General features: G+C 43.4%; 1 protein-coding gene across 1 annotated transcript; it reads left to right on the forward strand.

Annotated features, from left to right (window-relative positions):
* The first annotated feature begins 300 nt into the window (after nt 1-300).
* On the forward strand, nt 301-19,452 carry FMO3 (flavin containing dimethylaniline monoxygenase 3). The gene is made up of 9 exons (XM_045838681.1): nt 301-440; nt 778-1,022; nt 5,410-5,598; nt 6,855-7,017; nt 8,174-8,316; nt 9,648-9,847; nt 11,997-12,352; nt 14,440-14,512; nt 18,470-19,452. The coding sequence occupies exons 2-9, from the start codon at nt 885-887 to the stop codon at nt 18,813-18,815; spliced, it is 1,608 nt and encodes a 535-aa protein (XP_045694637.1). The 5' UTR covers nt 301-440; nt 778-884; the 3' UTR covers nt 18,816-19,452.
* Nucleotides 19,453-20,121: the final 669 nt, after the last annotated feature.

Consider the following 20,121-nt stretch of genomic DNA (forward strand, 5'->3'; position numbering starts at 1 on the left):
CAAGAAAACTTTTCCTTGTAGTCCAGGTGCATAGCCTTTGTTTATATATATTCTACAGCTCTAAAGCCAAAATAAACAAAAAAATATTCTTCCTTTAATCTCCCAGGGGTTTGCCTTACAGCTCCAGTGACCATATCAATGACTGCTTTACTGCTTGTCCCCAAGAGCAGGGACTGCATTCTTGCCCTTCCCCCACCTCTTTATTCTTCTGCTCTCCTCCCCGCCCCCATTTCCCATCACTACTGCATTTGGTTCTTGCAGGTTTTACCAGGGCACTCCACCCTAAGGAATACAAAGAAAAAGGAATTGTCACTTTAAGAATAACTCCACCCCCTTTCTCAAATATTGCCTCAAAAGACAATCTCTTCCACACTCAGAACACTGCTGGTTCTCTGGGAAAAGGCAGGAGGTGGAATAAGAGTAAGGCCCCTTTGAGCCAAGTGAGTAAGGGTGACGTGGTCCTGTGGGTTGCATGTGGGAGGCTTGAGTTCTAGCTCTGACGCCTTTACTTGTTAGCCCTGAGACCTTGAAGTATTAGCCCTGAAGAATTAATTTCTAATCTCCTTGGAGTGACAATTGCTTCCTTTGTAATGAGAGCATGGGATTGATGACCCTCAGGGTCCTTCCTGTTCTTGCCTTTATTGACTCCACCATGTTGGGCAAGTTGAATAATCTGGAGAAGAGACCAGATTTAGAACCTTATTCGCAAAAGTGGTAAAAAAAACAAAAACAATGAGCATCGACTGTTAATATGTCTCTCTGTGTTCTTCTGTTAAGGTGAAGGTGCTGACTCTTAAACTTCAGCTGGTTATTTCTGCTGAAAAGTTGCCGAGCTCAGGAACGGTCTTCTGAAGAAGCCCTGTCCAGACCCTGCTCCAGGAAGCATGGCCCCGGGGAAGAGAGTGGCCATCATTGGAGCTGGTGTCAGTGGCCTGGCCTCCATACGGTGCTGCCTAGAGGAGGGACTGGAGCCCATCTGCTTCGAGAGAAGCGATGACGTGGGAGGCCTGTGGAAATTCTCGGTGAGTGGCCCACCGCTGGGACCCCAATAAGAGGGAGCTGGGTTCTACAGCAAACCCAATCTGACCGGTTCTACTTTGGATTTGGAGGTCAGTCACAGAAGTTCCAGATCTGGAAAGCAAAGCCACTTTGCTCCCACCTCACTGATGCCCAGTCATCTAGAACTACTTCTCCCCAGCCAGGCTGCTCCTGAGGAAGACATCCCACTTGTTAAATACTATGACTGGCCCGACGGAGCCCAGACCTCCAGGCTGTGAGGAGGGCTGATGTCAATAATCAGTGCAAATCACCCCACTGCCTCCCCATGCAGCTGAGAGGGCTCTATCCCTACTGCTCTAAAACCCTAGGAACAGGAGGGAAAAGAGAAACCTACATGGTGTCAGAAGTCCCGAGTTCTCTTCTCAACTCTTAGGTGTGTTCTGGGCAGGCGTTTTAGTCAAGTCCCTTTTCTTTCTAGATCCCAAACGCTCATTTGTCAAATGCAGAGGTTGGAAATTACGTTACTGCTAATGTGTCTTCCAACTCTAACAGTTATAATTCTATAATTATGTCTACTGGACAAACATCATAAGCTTTCATAAATGACGACTGTGTGTATTGGACATGTGGTTATTGAATGTCCTGTCAGCTCCAAATCCAGAGGCAAAACGGATTGTCTCTGCCATTCAGACTTATTGTAGAAATGATAAAATCAGAAAACCGTCATTATAAACACCATTTTTAAATTTCAAAGCCAAGTTTGGGAAAACTCCTGGCCTTTCTGTCATGACTTTCCCCACCCTTATTATTGAATGTAGATGATATGCATTTTGCTTGAAGACATTAATTATATCCTTGTCATTCAACTTGTAACTACATTCTGTCCTCGTCTCAGAGCCCAACCTGCAACAACAGGCTGTTGTAACAGAGTACACCAGTGCTAATTTAGAACACATCTGGACTGATCTCAAACCTTTTATTTTAAGATAATTGGTGGTCTTATAAGCCTGAAAGTATTTATCACAGAAGTTATGATATCATTAATTTTTAAATTTCATTAGGGAATAAGCAAGAGGTTGTTGATTTGTTTGTTTTTTAAGAATTCAGTTATCTTTATTTCCATCTGCTCAGGGAGATATGGCCAACTCCATCTAAACCATTAAATGGTTCCCTATTATCTAATTAATAACAACTCAATGCTTGTTATTAGAGCAGCTATTTTGGCAAATTTATGTGCGAGGTGCTAGGATGGCTAATATACATGAAGTAATCACTCTACATAAATGGTTTCCACTCCAAATTAATCCCCAAATCTACATGTTTCCAAAATATATCTGACCCAAAGAGTGTCACATAAGAGATTATGGAACCTTACGCCACCTTGATTGTCAACTTGGTGACCGTCAACTTAATGAACACGTGCCTTGAGGTTTGGAAGAGGGACTACTAAACTCTCGTCAGGCTAGGGCAAACTCCCTGCAGGGGTGGCTCTTGGCTGAAACAAGAAGAATGCCCTACTCGAAGGAAAGCAGAGGACCACTATGTGACACAGTGCAGCGAGTGCCATCCCCAGTGTAGTCTGTGAATGGCACCCCGCAGACACGCAGACTCCAACAGGGTGGCAGTGCCAGGTGGGAGAGGTCTCCAGGCAGGGGTGGACCAGCAATCCATGAGAGGCACAGAGGAGACACTGAACACAGTCCGTCCGGGTGTCTAGGTTACCAGTACAGCCCGATCTGAGAGTTTATTCCCAGAAGCAACAGCACACAGGCTGATAAAGTGCGAGGTCAGACACTGGGTTTTCCACAAGAGCAGATGTCACTTTCCCCTGAGGTTACTGTGTATAAGAAAAAAGATACCAAAGGCCCCGTGGAGCTGTAAACCCATACAAGTAACATGAACTTTGGCCTCCTCCTCGCACTGCAGCCCTTCCTTCTTTTCAAAGAAGAGTGGCTTGGCACGATGCACAAGCAGAGAGGGGCTTTTGGAAAGTGTATTACATAAGCTTTCCTCTTACAAGCCCTGTTGGGCAGAGGTGCTCTGTAAGAGAGAAACCTGATCATTCTGAACTTTTTACCATGTGCTTTTCCTGTAAAATGAAAACCAAATCAGATTTACACACTAGCAGATTGCGTATGAGCGTGTTTTAAGTTTCATGGGTTCTAACAGGGCCCCCTGGCCTCAAATGACTTTAATCTGCTGTGGTAAGAGGTTGCTCAACATGCTGTGTACAATAGGTCAGGACATTTCGACTGCAAGGGGGGGACACAGAACTCTCTGGGCTTGTGTTCGACTTATTCTTTCATGTATTCATTCGTCAAGTACACGTGTGCACACGTGCACAGGGCTCGGTGTGAGGTGTGGCTGCAGAAAAGAGGCACCTCGGGCAGCCAGTGTTTCAAACGCAGAGAGGAAGCGAGTGTCAGGATAGCTCCACGACAAGTGAACATGAGATGAGGGCGTGAAGAGCATCGGTGTGGTGCAGGCAGACAACTTCCAGTCGAGGAGGAAGAAGGCAACACCCGAGCTGGACCTGGAGGGTATCTTTAGACCCACAGAAATGAGGCTGAGAAGCCAAGATGGAAAATGCAAGGAGATCGAGGTAAACGAGAAAAAAGCACACACAGCCGTCCCGAAGCAGCCTCTGCCCTTGCCCTCAAGCTGGTTGTGCTCTAGTGGCAAGGAGGAGACATGAACGCAGTGATGGGCCTGGACAGACGTGAGAAGCTGCCTGCAGCTGCTTGGCTCTCCGGCTCCAGGGCAGGCTGTCCCAGCCAGAGGCAGAGGCAGAGGCAGAGCTTAATATCCTCCTCACTGGCTCAAACCACCTGACATATTGAAATAATGAAAATTCGGGCTCTCCGGAGCAATTGTCTGCTGTTATACAATACATCTATTTTCTTTTGTATGGAGAACAGCCTCTTCAGGGGGAAAAAATCCAAGGAGCTGCAGGATACATATTCTCTCCGCATGTTCTGATTGGCTGGGGTCCAGGGGCCAAAGGGCAGAGATTAATTAACATGGAAATCATCCAAGAGCAGAGTCTCACATTCCTTTAACCAGTCCCCAGGCTGCAGCTCAGCCCTCCCAGCCTTCAAAGGGCAGCTAAGAAACCTCCTCCACCCCTCCTTCTCTCAATCATCAACCACAGGCACCAGCCGTGGGGCAACAGGGCAGAAAGAGCTGAGAACCTGCCCGGCACCAGCCTTTGCTGACCTTGGCTGACGCTTCCAACTGAGGTTTAGAAAGTCACCATCTCTGAGCTCAGCTCTTCTGAAAAAAACAGAACCATCAGCACAGGAAGTGTTGTTTCCAACTTCAGAGAGAACACGGAGGCCTCAGGAAGCACCCAACCCCCCGCCCCCAGAGATACAATCCTCCCCATTCTTTCCAGAACTTTTTGTCTCCATCTTCCAGGGGACAGCAGGGGGAGGGGGAAGGGTATGGGGGGAACGACAGACATCCTGAGTCCAGCAGCCATGCCAAGCTTTTCCTCCATTTCATGGCTGTTCCCTCAGGATTTGGGGAAGCAGAGGCTGCGGGCTGTTAAATGTGCTTATTAGGCAGGCAATTGTGTAAGTTCAGCCTTGTCCTGGCATCAGAGAGGAAATGTTGCTTTGCAATTAAGCCTTCAACCACTTCTCAAAAGAAGCTGCTTTTCGATTACACGGTGAATTCAAAATGCAGTGCCAAAGTGGGATACAAGTTCCGGGCTTCTGGCTTCCTGTGTTTGCCGGCGAGGGGCGATGGCCTCTAAGTGGTGAGCTAGGGCCCTCCTCAAGCTCGGAGCTCACTTCCAACAGAGCAGTGGTCCTCCAAGTGGGTCCCTGGGCCAGCCATGTCAACTGCCTCCTGGTGGCAGATGCAAATCCTCAGGCCCCACTCAAGGCACGCTAAGTCAGAAATGCTGGGCGCAGGCCCAAGCAGCTACAGCCTAAGGAGCCCTTCAGGTGATTCCAATTTCACCAAAGTGGGGAAACCACTTCAACAGAGGGTTCTGTTGCTATTGAGGAGCTCACTGAGCACTGCACGGCCGGTCAAACAAGCTAAAAGCTGAGGCCCCCTTCAAACCACTTAGCTGGGTGTTTTTTAAACACCAGAACCATGGTTGTGATTGAAAAAAGAAAGAAAATTGGATGGGACTAAAAACACAGAGCTAACACTGGGGGTAATTAGAACAAGGACTAAGGTGGACAGAGGCCAGCTCTGAGCCAGGAGTTACGCTTTTCCTTCCAGATCTTACAGAGACCTGTTCCTTTTTGCATGGGTCTTTGGGTTTTGGTTTTGTTTGTTGGGTTTTGGTTTTTGGTTTTTTACATAATTAAAAGCTTTCAGTCAACCAAGAGTTGAATATCTGCTGAGGGTCACACCATTCCTACTCTCCTTTTCAAGCTTTGCTATTCCTCCTAGGACCACGCAGAAGAAGGCAGGGCCAGCATTTACCCGGCCGTGTTCACCAACTCTTCCAAGGAGATGATGTGCTTCCCAGACTTCCCGTACCCCGAGGACTACCCCAACTTCATGCACCACAGCAAGCTCCAGGAGTACATAAGGGCATTCACTCAGGAGAAGGGTCTTCTCCGGTATATACAGTTCGAGGTAAGGGCCGCGTAACTTGTGCTGCTGATATCAGTGGGTAGGAGAAAAAGGACACGGCATTCAGTTATAGAAATCAGAGCCAAACGGTTGGACAGCTCCCCCATCGGAGCTGAGCAGTGGTGATTGTAAAGTATCCGTGCATTGGTCTTTTTTGTCCCTAAACACGTTCCCCGTCCGTCTCTGAGAGCTGGTAAAATGCCACCGAAAATGCTGGAGGCAGCTCCGCCATCGCGGTGTGCTTTCCACCCCACGCTCCCATATTTTACTGACAACCTCAGATTCTCCAGTTCGTGTCACACTTCATGTCCGTACGGTGTGGTTTCAGAAAGGGTGGCATTTGTTAGAAAGCCTTCCATGAGAAATGGACAATCAGCACAGTCTTTTCCCTCCTTGTCCACCCACTTAGCTCTTTAGGCAAGGAGCCTTAGGAATCGGGGCCCAGAGGCACTGGCTCTGTAAACAACAACAATGCTTTTCATTTGTTTAATCTTATTCTTAACCCCAATGCATGACTGCTCCAGACAGAGCACAGAGACCTAGAAAAATAATCAGGAAAATCATGAACTGGGATTACACATAACTTTATGTATTTATTATTTTAACACAATAAAATATAAATTATACTTATATAATTTTAAAATATATATAATGTATAGGAATATATAGTGTATATAATAAAATAAATTATATTTAAACTATCACAATTATGATTAGTTATAAGTTAAAAATAAATGTGCCAAATTAAAATAATTCAATTATAACCACTGTAATTGAATTTAATGTAATCTAATTTGATTTTCGTACATACTTACATAATAGTCACATTGTGAAAGTGGCTAATGTTTCCGAAGGAGAGTGTCCATCCGGAGCAAAGGAGAGAATGAGCAAGGACAGAACCCTAAGGCATTCTCCCGTCACTGGAGCAGATGAGAGATGGGATCGAAGAGGAAGAAGACATGGGTGTCCGTGGGGGAGGGCCGTGTGCAAATAACACAGCACCTTTCCCCAGAATACTCGGTGTTATACACCCCAAATTCACTAATTTCGTGTCAAAAGAGTAAACATACCCCCATAAGTACTTTCCCTGGTGAGGTCTGAAGATTCACTGTGACTCCTATTTTAACATCTTCCTACACATTTCTCAGTGGCCCGGGGAGATCATCACAGTTATTTCCTCCACAGAAACACTGCTGAATAGATAAATAAATACATATACAATTATGAGTACATGAAATTTCTTTCTGATTTTCTTTAAGACCCTGGTTTCCAGTGTCAAGAAATGTCCCAGCTTCTTAGTCACCGGCCAGTGGGAAGTGGTTTGGGAAAAGAATGGGAAGCAGGAATCTACTATTTTTGATGCTGTAATGATTTGTTCAGGACATCATGTCTACCCCAATCTGCCCCGTGATTCTTTCCCTGGTAAGTTTGGAAAATGTACAATAATCTCGGAATTTAGACATGAACATCAAGGTTGAAGTAGACCTTTCCACAGATTGTACATAACAATTATTCTTAAGCTCGCAAAGATTTCAAAACAAAATTTTAAGCTTGAAGATATGTGAAGTATAGTAATAATTGGCCTCCTGGACCCCTATACTAAAAGAATCAAGGGCCTGTAAGCCAAAGATAAGAGGAAGTCCCAGGTTTCGTCTGTGTCTTACCTTAGACACAATGTGAACGTAAGTCCTGACTGCATGTGGGATCTCTGAGAGAGGGTATTACACCTTCACAGAAGTCCAGCCCAACTGCCAAACTATCTACAGAAAGTCACACCTTCTTACGTTATTTATAACAAACATATTGGTGACTTACAGAGGAAATCTGGGTTTCCTCATTTCATATATGTCCACATTTTGCAAACAAACTGTAGAAATCTCAGTGTGTGTGTGTGAGTGCACACAGGAGCACTGTTACTATACAAAAGTAGGCGTCACATAAACACAACACGCAAGCAGCCTTCCTTCTTTCCTTCCAACAGAAACACACATCCGCTCAGATTCCCATCTACAGTTCCCATCTCAAGGCAGGATGTTCACAGGCTGAGATCACGAAAAGAGTAGAGATTCATGGAGAACTGAAGATCACACCACTGACGTTGAGAGGCAGTGTATTTCCTGGAGGCTCACAATACGGCTCAGAGCACCCGGGCTCAATATTCCACGGGTTCTTCACCGCCTAACCTTGGTCAAGACACTTTTTGTCTCAGTTTCCTTGTATTTTAAAATAGAGATAACACCAGTACCTACCATTCAGAGATGCTATCAAGGTTAAATGGCTAAAATACATAAAGCTTTCGGCAGAGGGCGTAGCCCACAGGAAGTATTCAATAAATATTAGCTATCATTATCAAAATAGAAGTTCTCATATCTTAAGGGCTTTTTTTAAGGCACTGAAAGTAATCATTTGAGGGTGTCTTGTCAAAAACCACCAAAAGGATAAATGCATTTCAACTAGGAAACTTTTTTTTAAAGTTAAGAATGCCATTAGGAGATTTAAAAATTAAAATATCAAAATATGTGAGTCTTTATCATTTCTTCCGAAAATCAACATAAACTACTTCCCATGTTCCACTTAGGCCTAGACCAGTTTCAAGGCCAAGTCCTCCACAGCCGGGACTATAAGGGCCCAGAAGCCTTCAAGGGGAAGAGGGTCCTCGTGATTGGCCTAGGGAACTCGGGATGTGACATTGCTGTGGAGCTCAGTCGCTTCGCTACACAGGTACATGATCTGAAAGGTTTGGGGAAACAAACCTGGGGGACGGCTGTGCTACCAAACCTACAGCCTAGGCACTGAGGATGCTGATGGCCATGTCCTACCACAAGGGCCCCTGACCCCCCATCACATATGCCCAGGCAGAGAAGACTGCAGACATTCTCCCTGTGAAGCCAGGTGAAGGGGCCCATGCTCATACGGGGAGTGCATGCTACTGGAACCAGAGGCGCGCGCATGCGCGTGTGTGTGTGTGTGTGTGTGTGTGCGCACGCATGCATTTTTGCTTTCATTTTACACCCTGATCACCCCCAGCAAACTGGTGGCTAGTCAGACTCTACCTTAATTTATTTAACAGCATTTCTTATCACATACAATGCAAAAGGTACCTGTTTGCCACTCTGAATGTCTGGAAGAAACACAAGATTTAGCTCTTACTATTGTTTATCCACTCAACAGCCACAGCTCAAAAACACATGGGGCACTTTTCATGTGTCAGAAATAAACAGAGAAACAAGTCAGAGTACTTCCTGACTTCAAGGAGCAGGCGATGGGCAGAGGCGGGATGACAGGTATGCACACCTTTGCAAAAGGAGGTAATGCGACTTCAGTGAGTGGCAGCACCAAGAAAGGAGAACCTAACCCAGCCTGGGGTCAAGGGAGGCTTCTCAAGAGACTCCAAGCTACATCCCACATAACCAGTAGAAACAGCATATTTTAAAGGAAATAGGTGCTCAATAAATAAATTCTTAAATGCACGTAAATAAAAGCTAAGGATTTTTTAAAAGTCAGACCCCCTTGGGTCATCACAAAAGTGGTAAAATTGGCAACCGGGTTTGACTCGGGGCTGAGGCCACTGTCTGGTGCGGGGCTGCCGGGCTACATGCACCTAGGTGTGGAGCGAGAACTGGCAAAGGAGACCAGGAACAGGGAACAGAATTAAACCCTTGGCATCTGCTTAGCCTCATCTCAGCAAGAGATTTCACTGCATTTCCTGCACCCAATCCAGCCACTGCCACCACTGAGTTTTGCTGGATTGGCTGGTTTCTATCACACCTACAGTCTTAGCCTATGAGTGTATGCAGGCGAAACCTGTCACGGGTGAATACAGAGCCCTCCTGTTCCAACACGTCACTTCTTCCGACAACTGTGCGCTAGCCTTCTGGGGCACAGGGAGGGAGGGGATCCACCTCTGCCTGGTTTCAGTCACGCACCCACTCTGAGATGCGGCCCTCCCCCGATGGTGAAGGAGGTAAACTCATGGAGATGTCCAGAGAATCGTGTCGTATCTACTACCTCTTGCAGAATACTACTGAAGTCGATGTCTCCTTCCCCACCAGGTCATCATCAGCACCAGGAGTGGTTCCTGGGTCATGAGCCGGGTTTGGGATGATGGCCATCCTTGGGACATGGTGTATGTTACCCGCTTTGCCTCCTTTCTCCGGAACGCCCTTCCTTCATCTGTCTCTGACTGGTTGTACGTCAAGAAGATGAACACGTGGTTTAAGCATGAGAACTACGGCCTGATGCCTCTAAATGGGTACTACCAATAACACGTGTTTTTCATTCAAAGAGTGGCTCACTGGTTTAAGTGGGATTCTTTCTCCAGGTCTTACTTCAGTTGTCTCACTGAGACTGGTGGGGTTACACTGAGGACTGTGTAGGTGACACAGCATCCCCAAAGGCCATGGCTGGGATGAAAATCTTCCTGAAATTAGTCTAGTGGGGAAAAGGCATGTGGAAGAATCAGGGAATAGGAAAGGAGCAGGCAGCTCGGTCACCCTGCCATGCAGGATTCAGTTGTGGTGGCTACAACCTAGACAGACATTTGAGGGCTGAGACAAATCACAAATTACAGTGTTTTGAGGAATATCTTGTCCATACTTAAGGTTGAATGGGGATAGAAATAATAATATACCTATTCCTCAAGACTGTTGTGGTATTCCATAAGATAAAAAAGTATAAGACTTACTTTGTAAACTATAAAGCTTCACAAAATATTGGTTCTTAATAGTCTCAAATTTTCTAATATGCTCCTAAGGAACAGTTACAAAGTAGGGCTACCCGACATGTCTCAGCAAGTAGGAAGATGCAAAACAAAAGTGTACAGCTCCTCCATCAAGGGCTGGCGTTTCTGCAGGACAGTAAGGAAGTATCGGGGCACCTCAGGCATTTGAGATCACAGAACTAATGCAGTCAATGAAATTAGCATGCTTCGTGTATGTATTTTCTATGGAGACACAGCCCAACCTCTGTTAATGAGAAAGGCATTCTAGGTAGAAAAATCACTGTATCAATTTTAAAAAAAAAGGTTTGTGGATAAGAAAAGAAAGGATTCACAAAGAAATTTTATCTTTGGCCCATGCTGGCAAAAGTGTTTCGTTGTATTTAGAGAAACAGGCTAAGGAAAAATAAGAGAGAACTGGAAATTGAAATAGCAAATGCCAGACTTGGGAGCCAAACCCTCACTCCTCCCTAGTCTGGCAGATGCTAGATCCCTAAAAGAAAACAATGGTGACTTCACGCATTTAAAATTATGCTTCACGCAATAGAAGTTTCAGATCTTGAGCTGGTTACCATTTTTTTTCTCTTGTAAGGGAAACTGCAAATTGCATGCTGGCTTTGTCCTTCAGATGATTAAAACATGGTCTTGGAAATCCACTCCCCAAAACTAAGCTCCCTCCCAGAAAGGGCTCCAAACACCCTAAGGAGCTGACGTGCTCTCACTCCTGCCTTGAACAGCAGAGGTGGGGGAGGGGAGAGAAAAACAGATTTCACTGTGTGGCCCACTTTTTGTCACCTTATGAAGTAAAGGAAGAAACTTCAGGGTTATAGAGGTGGAGAGCAGTTTGGAAGTGTAGAAAAAATTCTAAGATTAATAAAGTTCCCTAGGGTCTGAGATAAAAGAAATGCCCAAATCCCTGAAAGAAACTTAACTCAGAATGAAGAATGTCATCAAACACACACACAACACACACACACACACACACACACACACACACACACACACACAGGCTCCATTCCTAGTATTATGGCAACAGAAGTACAACACCCAAATTGTTATGCTTTCTTTTGGGACCACAGCCAATGAAAGGAAGCCAAACATGGCAATATGACATCCAGCCACAGCAAATCTGATTTCCCCACGTACAAGGAGAGACCTTGGTTACCATCATAGTTCACTTACAATAATGATGCTCGCCCGTGCCAAGCACTCTCTTGAGTGCTTTACAGATAATCACTCGTTAGTTCTCACAACAACCGTATCAGGTAGATTCTAGATTGTCCCCATTTTACCCTGAAGGAAACAAATACAGACAAGTGGCAGCTAGTAAGAGTGGAGCCAGGATATGCATTTGCATCATCTGACTCCAGAGTTAGCCTTCTTAACCATTTTATTATGTTTAGGAAGTACTTTCTTTCTAATGCATTTGGCGAGTCTCCAAATAGCGTAGGCACCCAGAAGAGAATCTCCAAGTTGCCAGGAGCCACAAGAAGCAGCTCAGACAGATGTCCTTATTAAGGTCTGCTCCAGGCCACAGGAGGAACTGCGCAGAGGAAGAGAGCCCGGGTATCCTCGGGCTGACACTTAACTGTTCAAATTTGGTCTCCACGCTATGGGCTGTTGTGGGGATCCCCGGGAACGAGGCAGTTCACGGCAAAGGCCTGTGACTCTTGTTTCTTCACAGCACCCTGAGGAAAGAGCCTGTGTTCAACGATGAGCTCCCATCACGCATCCTGTGTGGCACCCTGTCCATCAGGCCCGGTGTGACGAAGTTCATGGAGACCTCAGCCATGTTTGAAGACGGGACCACGTTTGAGGCCATTGACGCTGTCATCTTTGCCACAGGCTATGCTTATGCCTACCCTTTCCTTGATGACTCCATCATCAAGAGCAGAAACGACGAGGTCACCTTGTTTAAAGGCATCTTCCCCCCAGTGATGGAGAAGCCAACCTTGGCTGTGATTGGCCTGGTCCAGTCCCTCGGGGCTGCCATCCCCACCACTGACCAGCAAGCCCGCTGGGCTGCTAAAGTGTTCACAGGTAGGTGGGCCATTCTGTCTCTCGTTTGTTCAGTCAGTGGACATTTGTTAAGCATCTAGTAGATACCAAGCACTATGCTAGGTGCTAGAGATACCAAGAGAAACAAGACAGACATGTTCCTTGACCTCAGAGAGCTTGAAATAGGGTGAGGGGAATGCCAGCCACAGTGTGAGAAACTGTAGGCTGTTCTGGTGAGGGCAGCTGGGCAGTGAGCTATTCCAGGAAGAGGGAACAGCATGAGGAAAGGCATAAAGTTGAGGAACTGCACGGAGTGGGTAAGGACCCAGAAACACTTTGGTGTGAGGGGATATGAAGCAGAGGCGGGGGTGGCAAGAAATGGAGGAAAGAACTGGTGAGTGGAAAGCTATATAAGCTGTGTTAAAGAGCTTAGACTTCTGGTGAGGCAACTGAAAGGACTTTGAAAGACTTTAAGCAAGAGAATAATAGCAGTGAGTCACTGAAATATCCAAGTACATTGCAAAGGTTGGAGAGGCCGTGCCCGTACACATGCTGGAGGCCTTTTTGCCATCCACCTGTTTCAGGATAACAGCATGAGGTCACTTCTACTCTACAGAAAATCTTCTCCCCATCCCTCCACTCTCAGCTCCGTGGTCTCCAGGGACTACAAGTATGTTTATGTGAGAAGGTCAAGAATACAAGAAACACACAGATAAAAGCAATGTCTCAAATATGGTGATTTGATTTACTCCAAAGATACTGATTATCATTGTTATTGAAAGTGTCCTTTGATTCAAGGGTTCAAGAGTCTTGGCCAATACAGGTATACCTTACCTACCATACCATCTATAAAAACTGAGATTACAGGTAATGAAGAAAATGTTAATCATAGCACGTATGTATGTGCTTTCTAAAAATGTTGTGGATAAATAAGATTTTCTTGCAAGAGGACCACAAGAGGACCACGAGGGAGCATTACTGTAACAGCCCTGTTGTATAATCTTTCGTAAGGGCACTCCCCTGCTAAATGTTCCCATTATCTTTTCTCTTGAATGGCACAGCAATGCCTCGTGCCTGAGGTATTGTGGGAAGGCTGGATACAGTTTATAAACCAAAAAAATGTTTACATGAAACAAAGGGTATCATTCATTCATCCAGCAAATACTAATGAGTACCCGCTATGTGCCAGGCTCTGTCTTGGCACTCAGGACACAACATCAAACAAAATGATCAAAATTCTAGTGGAAGCACAGCCACCACGTGATCACAGGGCACTATCAGGCTGAGATAAGATGCGAACAAGAGCCGGGATGTGTTCGCCCACTGTGGACGCCACAATAAATTCTCGCCATCGTTAAAAGGCAAGTGAGTTGCCATCAGCAATCAGAAAAGGCCTCTACTGATGTAGTAAAATTTACAAAAAACTAAAAAATCGTGCTGCCCTCACTTTAAAAAAGTTATTTTTCAATTACAGTTGACATACAATATCATATTATTTTGGGTGTACAACATAGTGATTAGATATTCACATACCTTAAAATATCCTCCTTGGCTGCAGGCTGATTCTGAGAAAACCATGCTTCCTTCCACTGTCCCATTTTAATTGCCATGTACCTTAAGAGTGAACTATTGCACCCGATTACTTCTTGAGAGAAGCCTTAATGAGACAACACTGACAGGAAACATGAAGAAACTGTTAAGATGTTCACGTGCATGGAGTGTTCCTGAGTATATTGAAGACTGGGCCCTATATAACGTCACAGGAATAGGAGGCTGGGTGATTCAAAGCTCCAAACTCATCTGCTGTCACTACCTCACTGCAGAGCAGCTTCACCGTTCCCGGAGCAAGGTCATGGGCTTCTCAGATCTTCATTCCTGTGAACCGGTTTCTACCAGAGATACCAAAGACAGTTCCTCTTGATACAAAATCTGTTTCCCCCTTCTTTTTATTTATTTATTTTTGTACTGAAACGAAGTTTTTTTTCTAATTTTTTTTATTGTTGTTCAAGTACAGGTGATACAAAATCTTTTAGGGACAGAGTTCATAACTACAGAATAAAATGCATTATGTGTCATTATACATTCCTGATTTGTCTTTTTCAATATCTCTTTCTTTATTTCTTTCCGAGGCTCATGTACTCTGCCAACTACAAAGGAAATGATGGATGATATTGATAAGACAATGAAGAAGAAACTCAAGTGGTAAGAGACTGTACTTGCTAATGAAACAAACAGAACACTAGCTATAATTAAACAGTCTTGCATGGGCAGATAAGAGCCATTACATTTCTCCTGTACAACACTAGGTTCCCAAACAGGGGTGGCTTTCCCAAAGTCTGGAGATACTTTTGGTCATCACAAGTAAAAAAGTCATGTTACTGGCACCTAATGGGTAGAGAATAGGGATGCTGCTAAACACCCTGCAGTACACAGGACAGTACAACCAAGCAAAGAGGTATCCAGTTCAAATGCCAGTAGTTCTGGGATTGAAAATAACCGGAACACTTTCTTCGAGCTCCTTTCTCATCAGCCACATGTCTTTCTTAGCCACAGCAATCAGACAGGAAAAAAAAAATAAAAGGCATCCAAATTGGAAAGGAAGAAGAACAAATTGTCACTAGTTGCAAACAATGTAATACTCTGTATAGAAAACCCTAAAGATTTCACCAAAATAAACTGAGTCAGTGAATTCAGTAAAGATACAAGATACAAAATATATATTCAGATATGTGCTGCATTTCTATATTCAAATAACAAATTATCAGAAAGAGAAATTTAAAAACAATCCCACTATAGTTGCATAAAAAATAATAAAATACCTAGGAATAAATGTAACCAGGGAAGTGAAAGACCTGTACTGAGATTTCTATAAGACACTGATGAAAGAAAGTGAAGAAGACACCAATAAATGGAATGATACACAGTACTCATAAGCTGGAAGAATTAACATCATTAAAATGTCCATACTACCCAATGTACAGATTCAGTACAATCCCTATTAAAATACCAAAGGTGTTTTTCACAGAACTATAACAAATAACCTTAAAATTTATATGGAACCACAAAAGACCCTGAATAGTCAAAGAAATTTTGAGAAATAAGAACGAAGCTGGAGGCATTACATATTGTGGTCTCAAGCTATACTACAAACCTACAGTAATCAAATCAGTATGATACTGACATAAAAACAGAGACATAAATCAATAGAACAGAATACAGGTCCCAGAAATAAACCCATGAATATATGGTCAATTCATCTACAGCAAAGGAGGAAAGAATATACAGTGGAGGAAAAAACAGTCTCTTTGATAATGGGAAAACAAAACAGATAAATGACCAAAAAAAGACCCTGAAATTAGAGCATTTTCTTATACCGCATACAAAAATGAACTCAAAGACTAAGACCTAAAACCATAAAACCCCTATAAGAAAACAAAGACAGCAAAAGAAAACAAGAGAGAGAGAAAAAATCATGGACACGGACAACAGTGTGGTGAATGGCAGGTAGGGAGGGTGGAGGGAGGTGGACGAGGGCATAAGGGGTAAGTGGTGATGGACAGAGACATGACTGTGGATGAGGAACTCACAGTACACTATACAGAAGCTGTGTTGTGGGACTGTGCACCTGAAACCTGTATAATTGTGATAACCAGTGTCATCCCAACAAATTCAATAAAAAGGAAAAAAAGAAACATACACAATGAAACAGATTTAAAAATAAGTCAGAGCAAAGAAAAAATGAGATCCAAGGAATAAGATAATTCTGGGGAGAGAGGCAAGGAGGAAACAAAGACAGTAAATGGTTAGACATCTATCTTTACAATATTTTTAAAATATGTCTAACATGGACACCGGCCCGCAGTGTCTGCAGCATCATGGATGAGATATAAGACAAATTCACACGGACTACTGAGTCCTGTGGAGGAAAAGGGATGGCATGGCTTCTGTCTCAGAGGAGAGCACCCCAACTCTTGCCTTGACAAGCTTTGATTGGGTTCAATTTGCACAGGAACAAAGTTCATCAATCATTGACAAGCACAAATGACTAAACAATAGGTAACATTCAAAGAATTCTGAGGGCTTACTCTGAGTCAGGGTCAGATAGTTAAAGGGCCATAAAACTTTCGGGAACAAACTCACTTCCTGCTTGCTCCCTTATTATTTAAATTGAGGGTATTAGCAAAGTAGGTTTCATGGCATTTTATGCATTCTTTCTTAGGCCTGATTGCCCTAGGGAACCCGCCCTTTCCGGCACAGGGCCGCACCCACCTCCAGCATTGTTTCAGGCTTAAGTCAGGCAGGGGAAGTAAGGCAGCCAAGAGATTACGAGACTTCTTAATGAGGACTCAGGCTATGTCAAAGCTGAAAGGCAAGGGTCCATCACCCCCTTTTTCTGTAGCCCCCCAAGTCCTTCCCTGGGGGCCCTCATGATCGTGCCTGTCTTAGGTCGTCCCTTCCTTGAGGAATCTTACCCGTCATTGGCTAACTGATCAAGCATTGAGGGCCAGGCAGGGTGCAGTAAAAGGAGCAGAGGCAGTGCCCCTGCTAGGGAGATAAGCTTTGTCTCTTTAGTGATTTATGCTCCGAAGGTTGCTCACTCAGCCTTAGCCATGGAGGGGTTACAGCTTCTGAAACCAGGTAGGGCAGTTTCCAACATATGTCTCCTCAGGTAAAGGCAACAAAAGAAAAAATAAACAAATGGGACTACATCAAAGTAAAAAGTTTTTACAATAAACAAAAACTCATAGATACAGACAATAGAATGTTGGTTACCAGAGGGCAGGGGGGTTGGAGGAGGATGAAAAAAGTAAACAGGTTTAAAATCAAGGTAAGCAAAGGAGACTAGACTTTGAGTGGTGAGCACTCAATAGAGTATACAGATGTTGTATAATAAAGTTGTACACCTAGCCCTGGCTGGCGTAGCTCAGTGGATTGAGCACGGGCTGCGAACCAAAGTGTCGCAGGTTTGATTCCCAGTCAGGGCACATGCCTGGGTTGCAGGCCATGACCCCCAGCAACTGCACATTGATGTTTCTGTCTCTCTATCTCCCTCCCTTCTCTCTCTAAAAAAATAAATAAATAAATAAAATCTTAAAAAAAAGAGAGATTTACTTTAAAATTAAAAAAAAAAGTTGTACACCTAAAATTTATACAATGTTATGAACCAGTGCTACAACAATAAATGTTATTTAAAAAATAAAGCAGTTGCACAGTGAAAGAAACCACCAATAAGATGAAAACACAACCTACTGAATGGGAGAAGATATTTGCAAATGATATATCCAATAGGAGTGTTAATATACAATTCAATACCCAAATCAAACAATCTGATTAGATAACAGGCAGATGACCTGATTAGACATTTCTCCAAAGACATACAGATGGTCAAAAAACACATGAAAAGATGCTCAACATCACTAATGATCAGGGAAATGCAACTCAAAACCACAGTGAGATATCACCTCACACCTTTCAAAATGGGTATTACGAAAAAGACAACAAATAACAATGCAGGTGAGGATGGAGAGAAAAGGAAACCCTTGTGCACCGTTGCTCTGATAATAAATTGGTGCACCCACTATGGAAATCCATAGAGATTCCTCAACAAATGAACAGAGGAACTATAGTAAAACCCAGCAATCCCACTTTTCACTATTTATCTGAAAAAAAATGAAGACAATAATATATACAGATATATGCACCCCTATGTTCATTGCAGCATTGTTTACAATAGCAATAAATGGAATCAACATAGGTGTCCATCAAGAGACAACCGGATAAAGAAGATGTGGTATGTTTATACAGTGGAATACTACTCAGCCATAAAAAGAATAAAATCTGGCTATTTGCAACAACATGGATGAACCCAAAGAGTGTTAAGTTGTATGTCAACTATGGTTAAAAATAAAATTTAAAAACCAAAACCCCAAAACCCCAAAAACCCAAACCACATCAAAGTTGGATAGAGATTAGGAAGGAGAGAAAACTAAAAGCTCATTTACAGCCAAAAAACCAGATGATACACTTAATATTGTGGCAAGAGAGGAGATAGGGTTATTAGTGGAGATGCCCACTAAAATGCTAATTTTCTGAGGTAGAAAATAAGAAATTGGTGCTTCTGTTTACAACTCACTACTATACGTTCTTTTTTTTCCTCAGGTTTGGCCAGAGCCAGACTTTGCTGACAGATTACATCACGTACATGGACGAGCTGGGCTCCTTCATAGGGGCCAAGCCTAACATACCGTGGCTCTTCCTGACAGACCCCCAGCTGGCCCTGCAGGTGTACTTCGGGCCTTGTAGCCCCTATCAGTTCCGACTTATGGGACCAGGGAGGTGGGAGGGGGCCAGGAAGGCCATCTTGACCCAATGGGACCGGACAGTGAAGCCAATCAGGACGAGAGCTGTCAGTGAAGCTCACAGACCCCAACCTTTTTACGACTTGCTTAAAATGCTTTTATTCCCACTGCTTCTTCTGTCTGTTCTCCTTATATTTTGTTCATAAGAAAGTCCTTCAGATCTCAGAGTTCAGCCTACAAGTTTAAGTATCCATATGCCTATTCATGTACACGTATAAAATCTCATAGCTGCTCCTTCCCTTCCTGCAGAGGCAAAAATGAATTCTGGCCCATTTGACTTCAAGTCCAAATAAAATGAAAACTACTCAGAATCTCCTTCCTCATGAGAATCTATACTCTCAAAGGCTTTCCACATGCTGAATTGGCAAGTTTGGAGATGCTGTAGACAAAGGAGATGGGAGAGTGAACGGCAGTGAGCAGTCAGCTTTGCAGGCTGCGCAAAGTTTAACAAACATGTCAAAGGCTGTTTTGTCATGGGGACCACTGACATCACACCCATGTTGAGTCTCCCAGCTTATGACCCACTATACCTTTCCATTTATTTAGATCTTCTTTAATTTCTCTCAGCTGTGTTTTATAGATTTTAGTGTACAAGTCTTTCCCATTCTATTTCAGGTTTACCCTAAGTATTTCGCCTGTGGGATGTTATTATAAAGAGTAGTTTAATTTTTGTAGTTTCCTACTGCTTATTATATTAACTATATTAACATATAGAAATACAATAATTTGCTCTATGTAGACAGTCATGTTGTCTGAAAATAAAGATAGCTTTTTTCCCTCCCATTCCAATTTGGGTGTCATTTATTTCTTTTTCTGGTCTTATTCCACTGGTAGAAACTGCAGTATAATGTTGAAAAGAAGTGGTGAGAACAGACATCCTTGCCTTGTTCCTGATCTCAGAAATAAAGCATTCAGTCATTAAGTAATGTTATCTGTAGATTATCTCATAAATGACCTTTAAGTTGACAAAGTGTCCTTTAATTTCTAGTTTGCTGACAGATGTTGGCTTTTGATGCTTTTTTTCCTGCATCATTGAGATGATTATATGATTTTTAATTTTTAGTTTATAAATATGGTGAATTCCACTGCCTAGAAATCCAACCTTGCATTCCTGAAATCCACCTTACGTGGTCATGATATATTATCCATTTTATATACTGTAGGATTATAGTCATTTACATTTGCCATGGACTTTTGCATGAATGTTTATGAGGGAAAATGATCTGTATTGTATTTTCTGATAATGTTTTTGTCTGGTTTTGGTATCCATGTAATGATAGTCTCATAAAATGAGTTGTAAGTATTCTATTCTCTTTAATTTTGTGGAATAGTTGTGTGTACTTGGCATAATAGCTTTATTAAATGTTTGGTAGAATTTACCAGTGAAGCCATCTTGGCCTGAAAGCCTTCACAGGAAAAATTTTAAACTATGATTTCCAGTTCTTTAATAGA

The sequence above is a fragment of the Phyllostomus hastatus genome, unplaced genomic scaffold (genome assembly GCF_019186645.2).
Source record: "Phyllostomus hastatus isolate PE091 unplaced genomic scaffold, TTU_PhHast_1.1 phas_contig_283, whole genome shotgun sequence".
Taxonomy (NCBI): domain Eukaryota; kingdom Metazoa; phylum Chordata; class Mammalia; order Chiroptera; family Phyllostomidae; genus Phyllostomus; species Phyllostomus hastatus.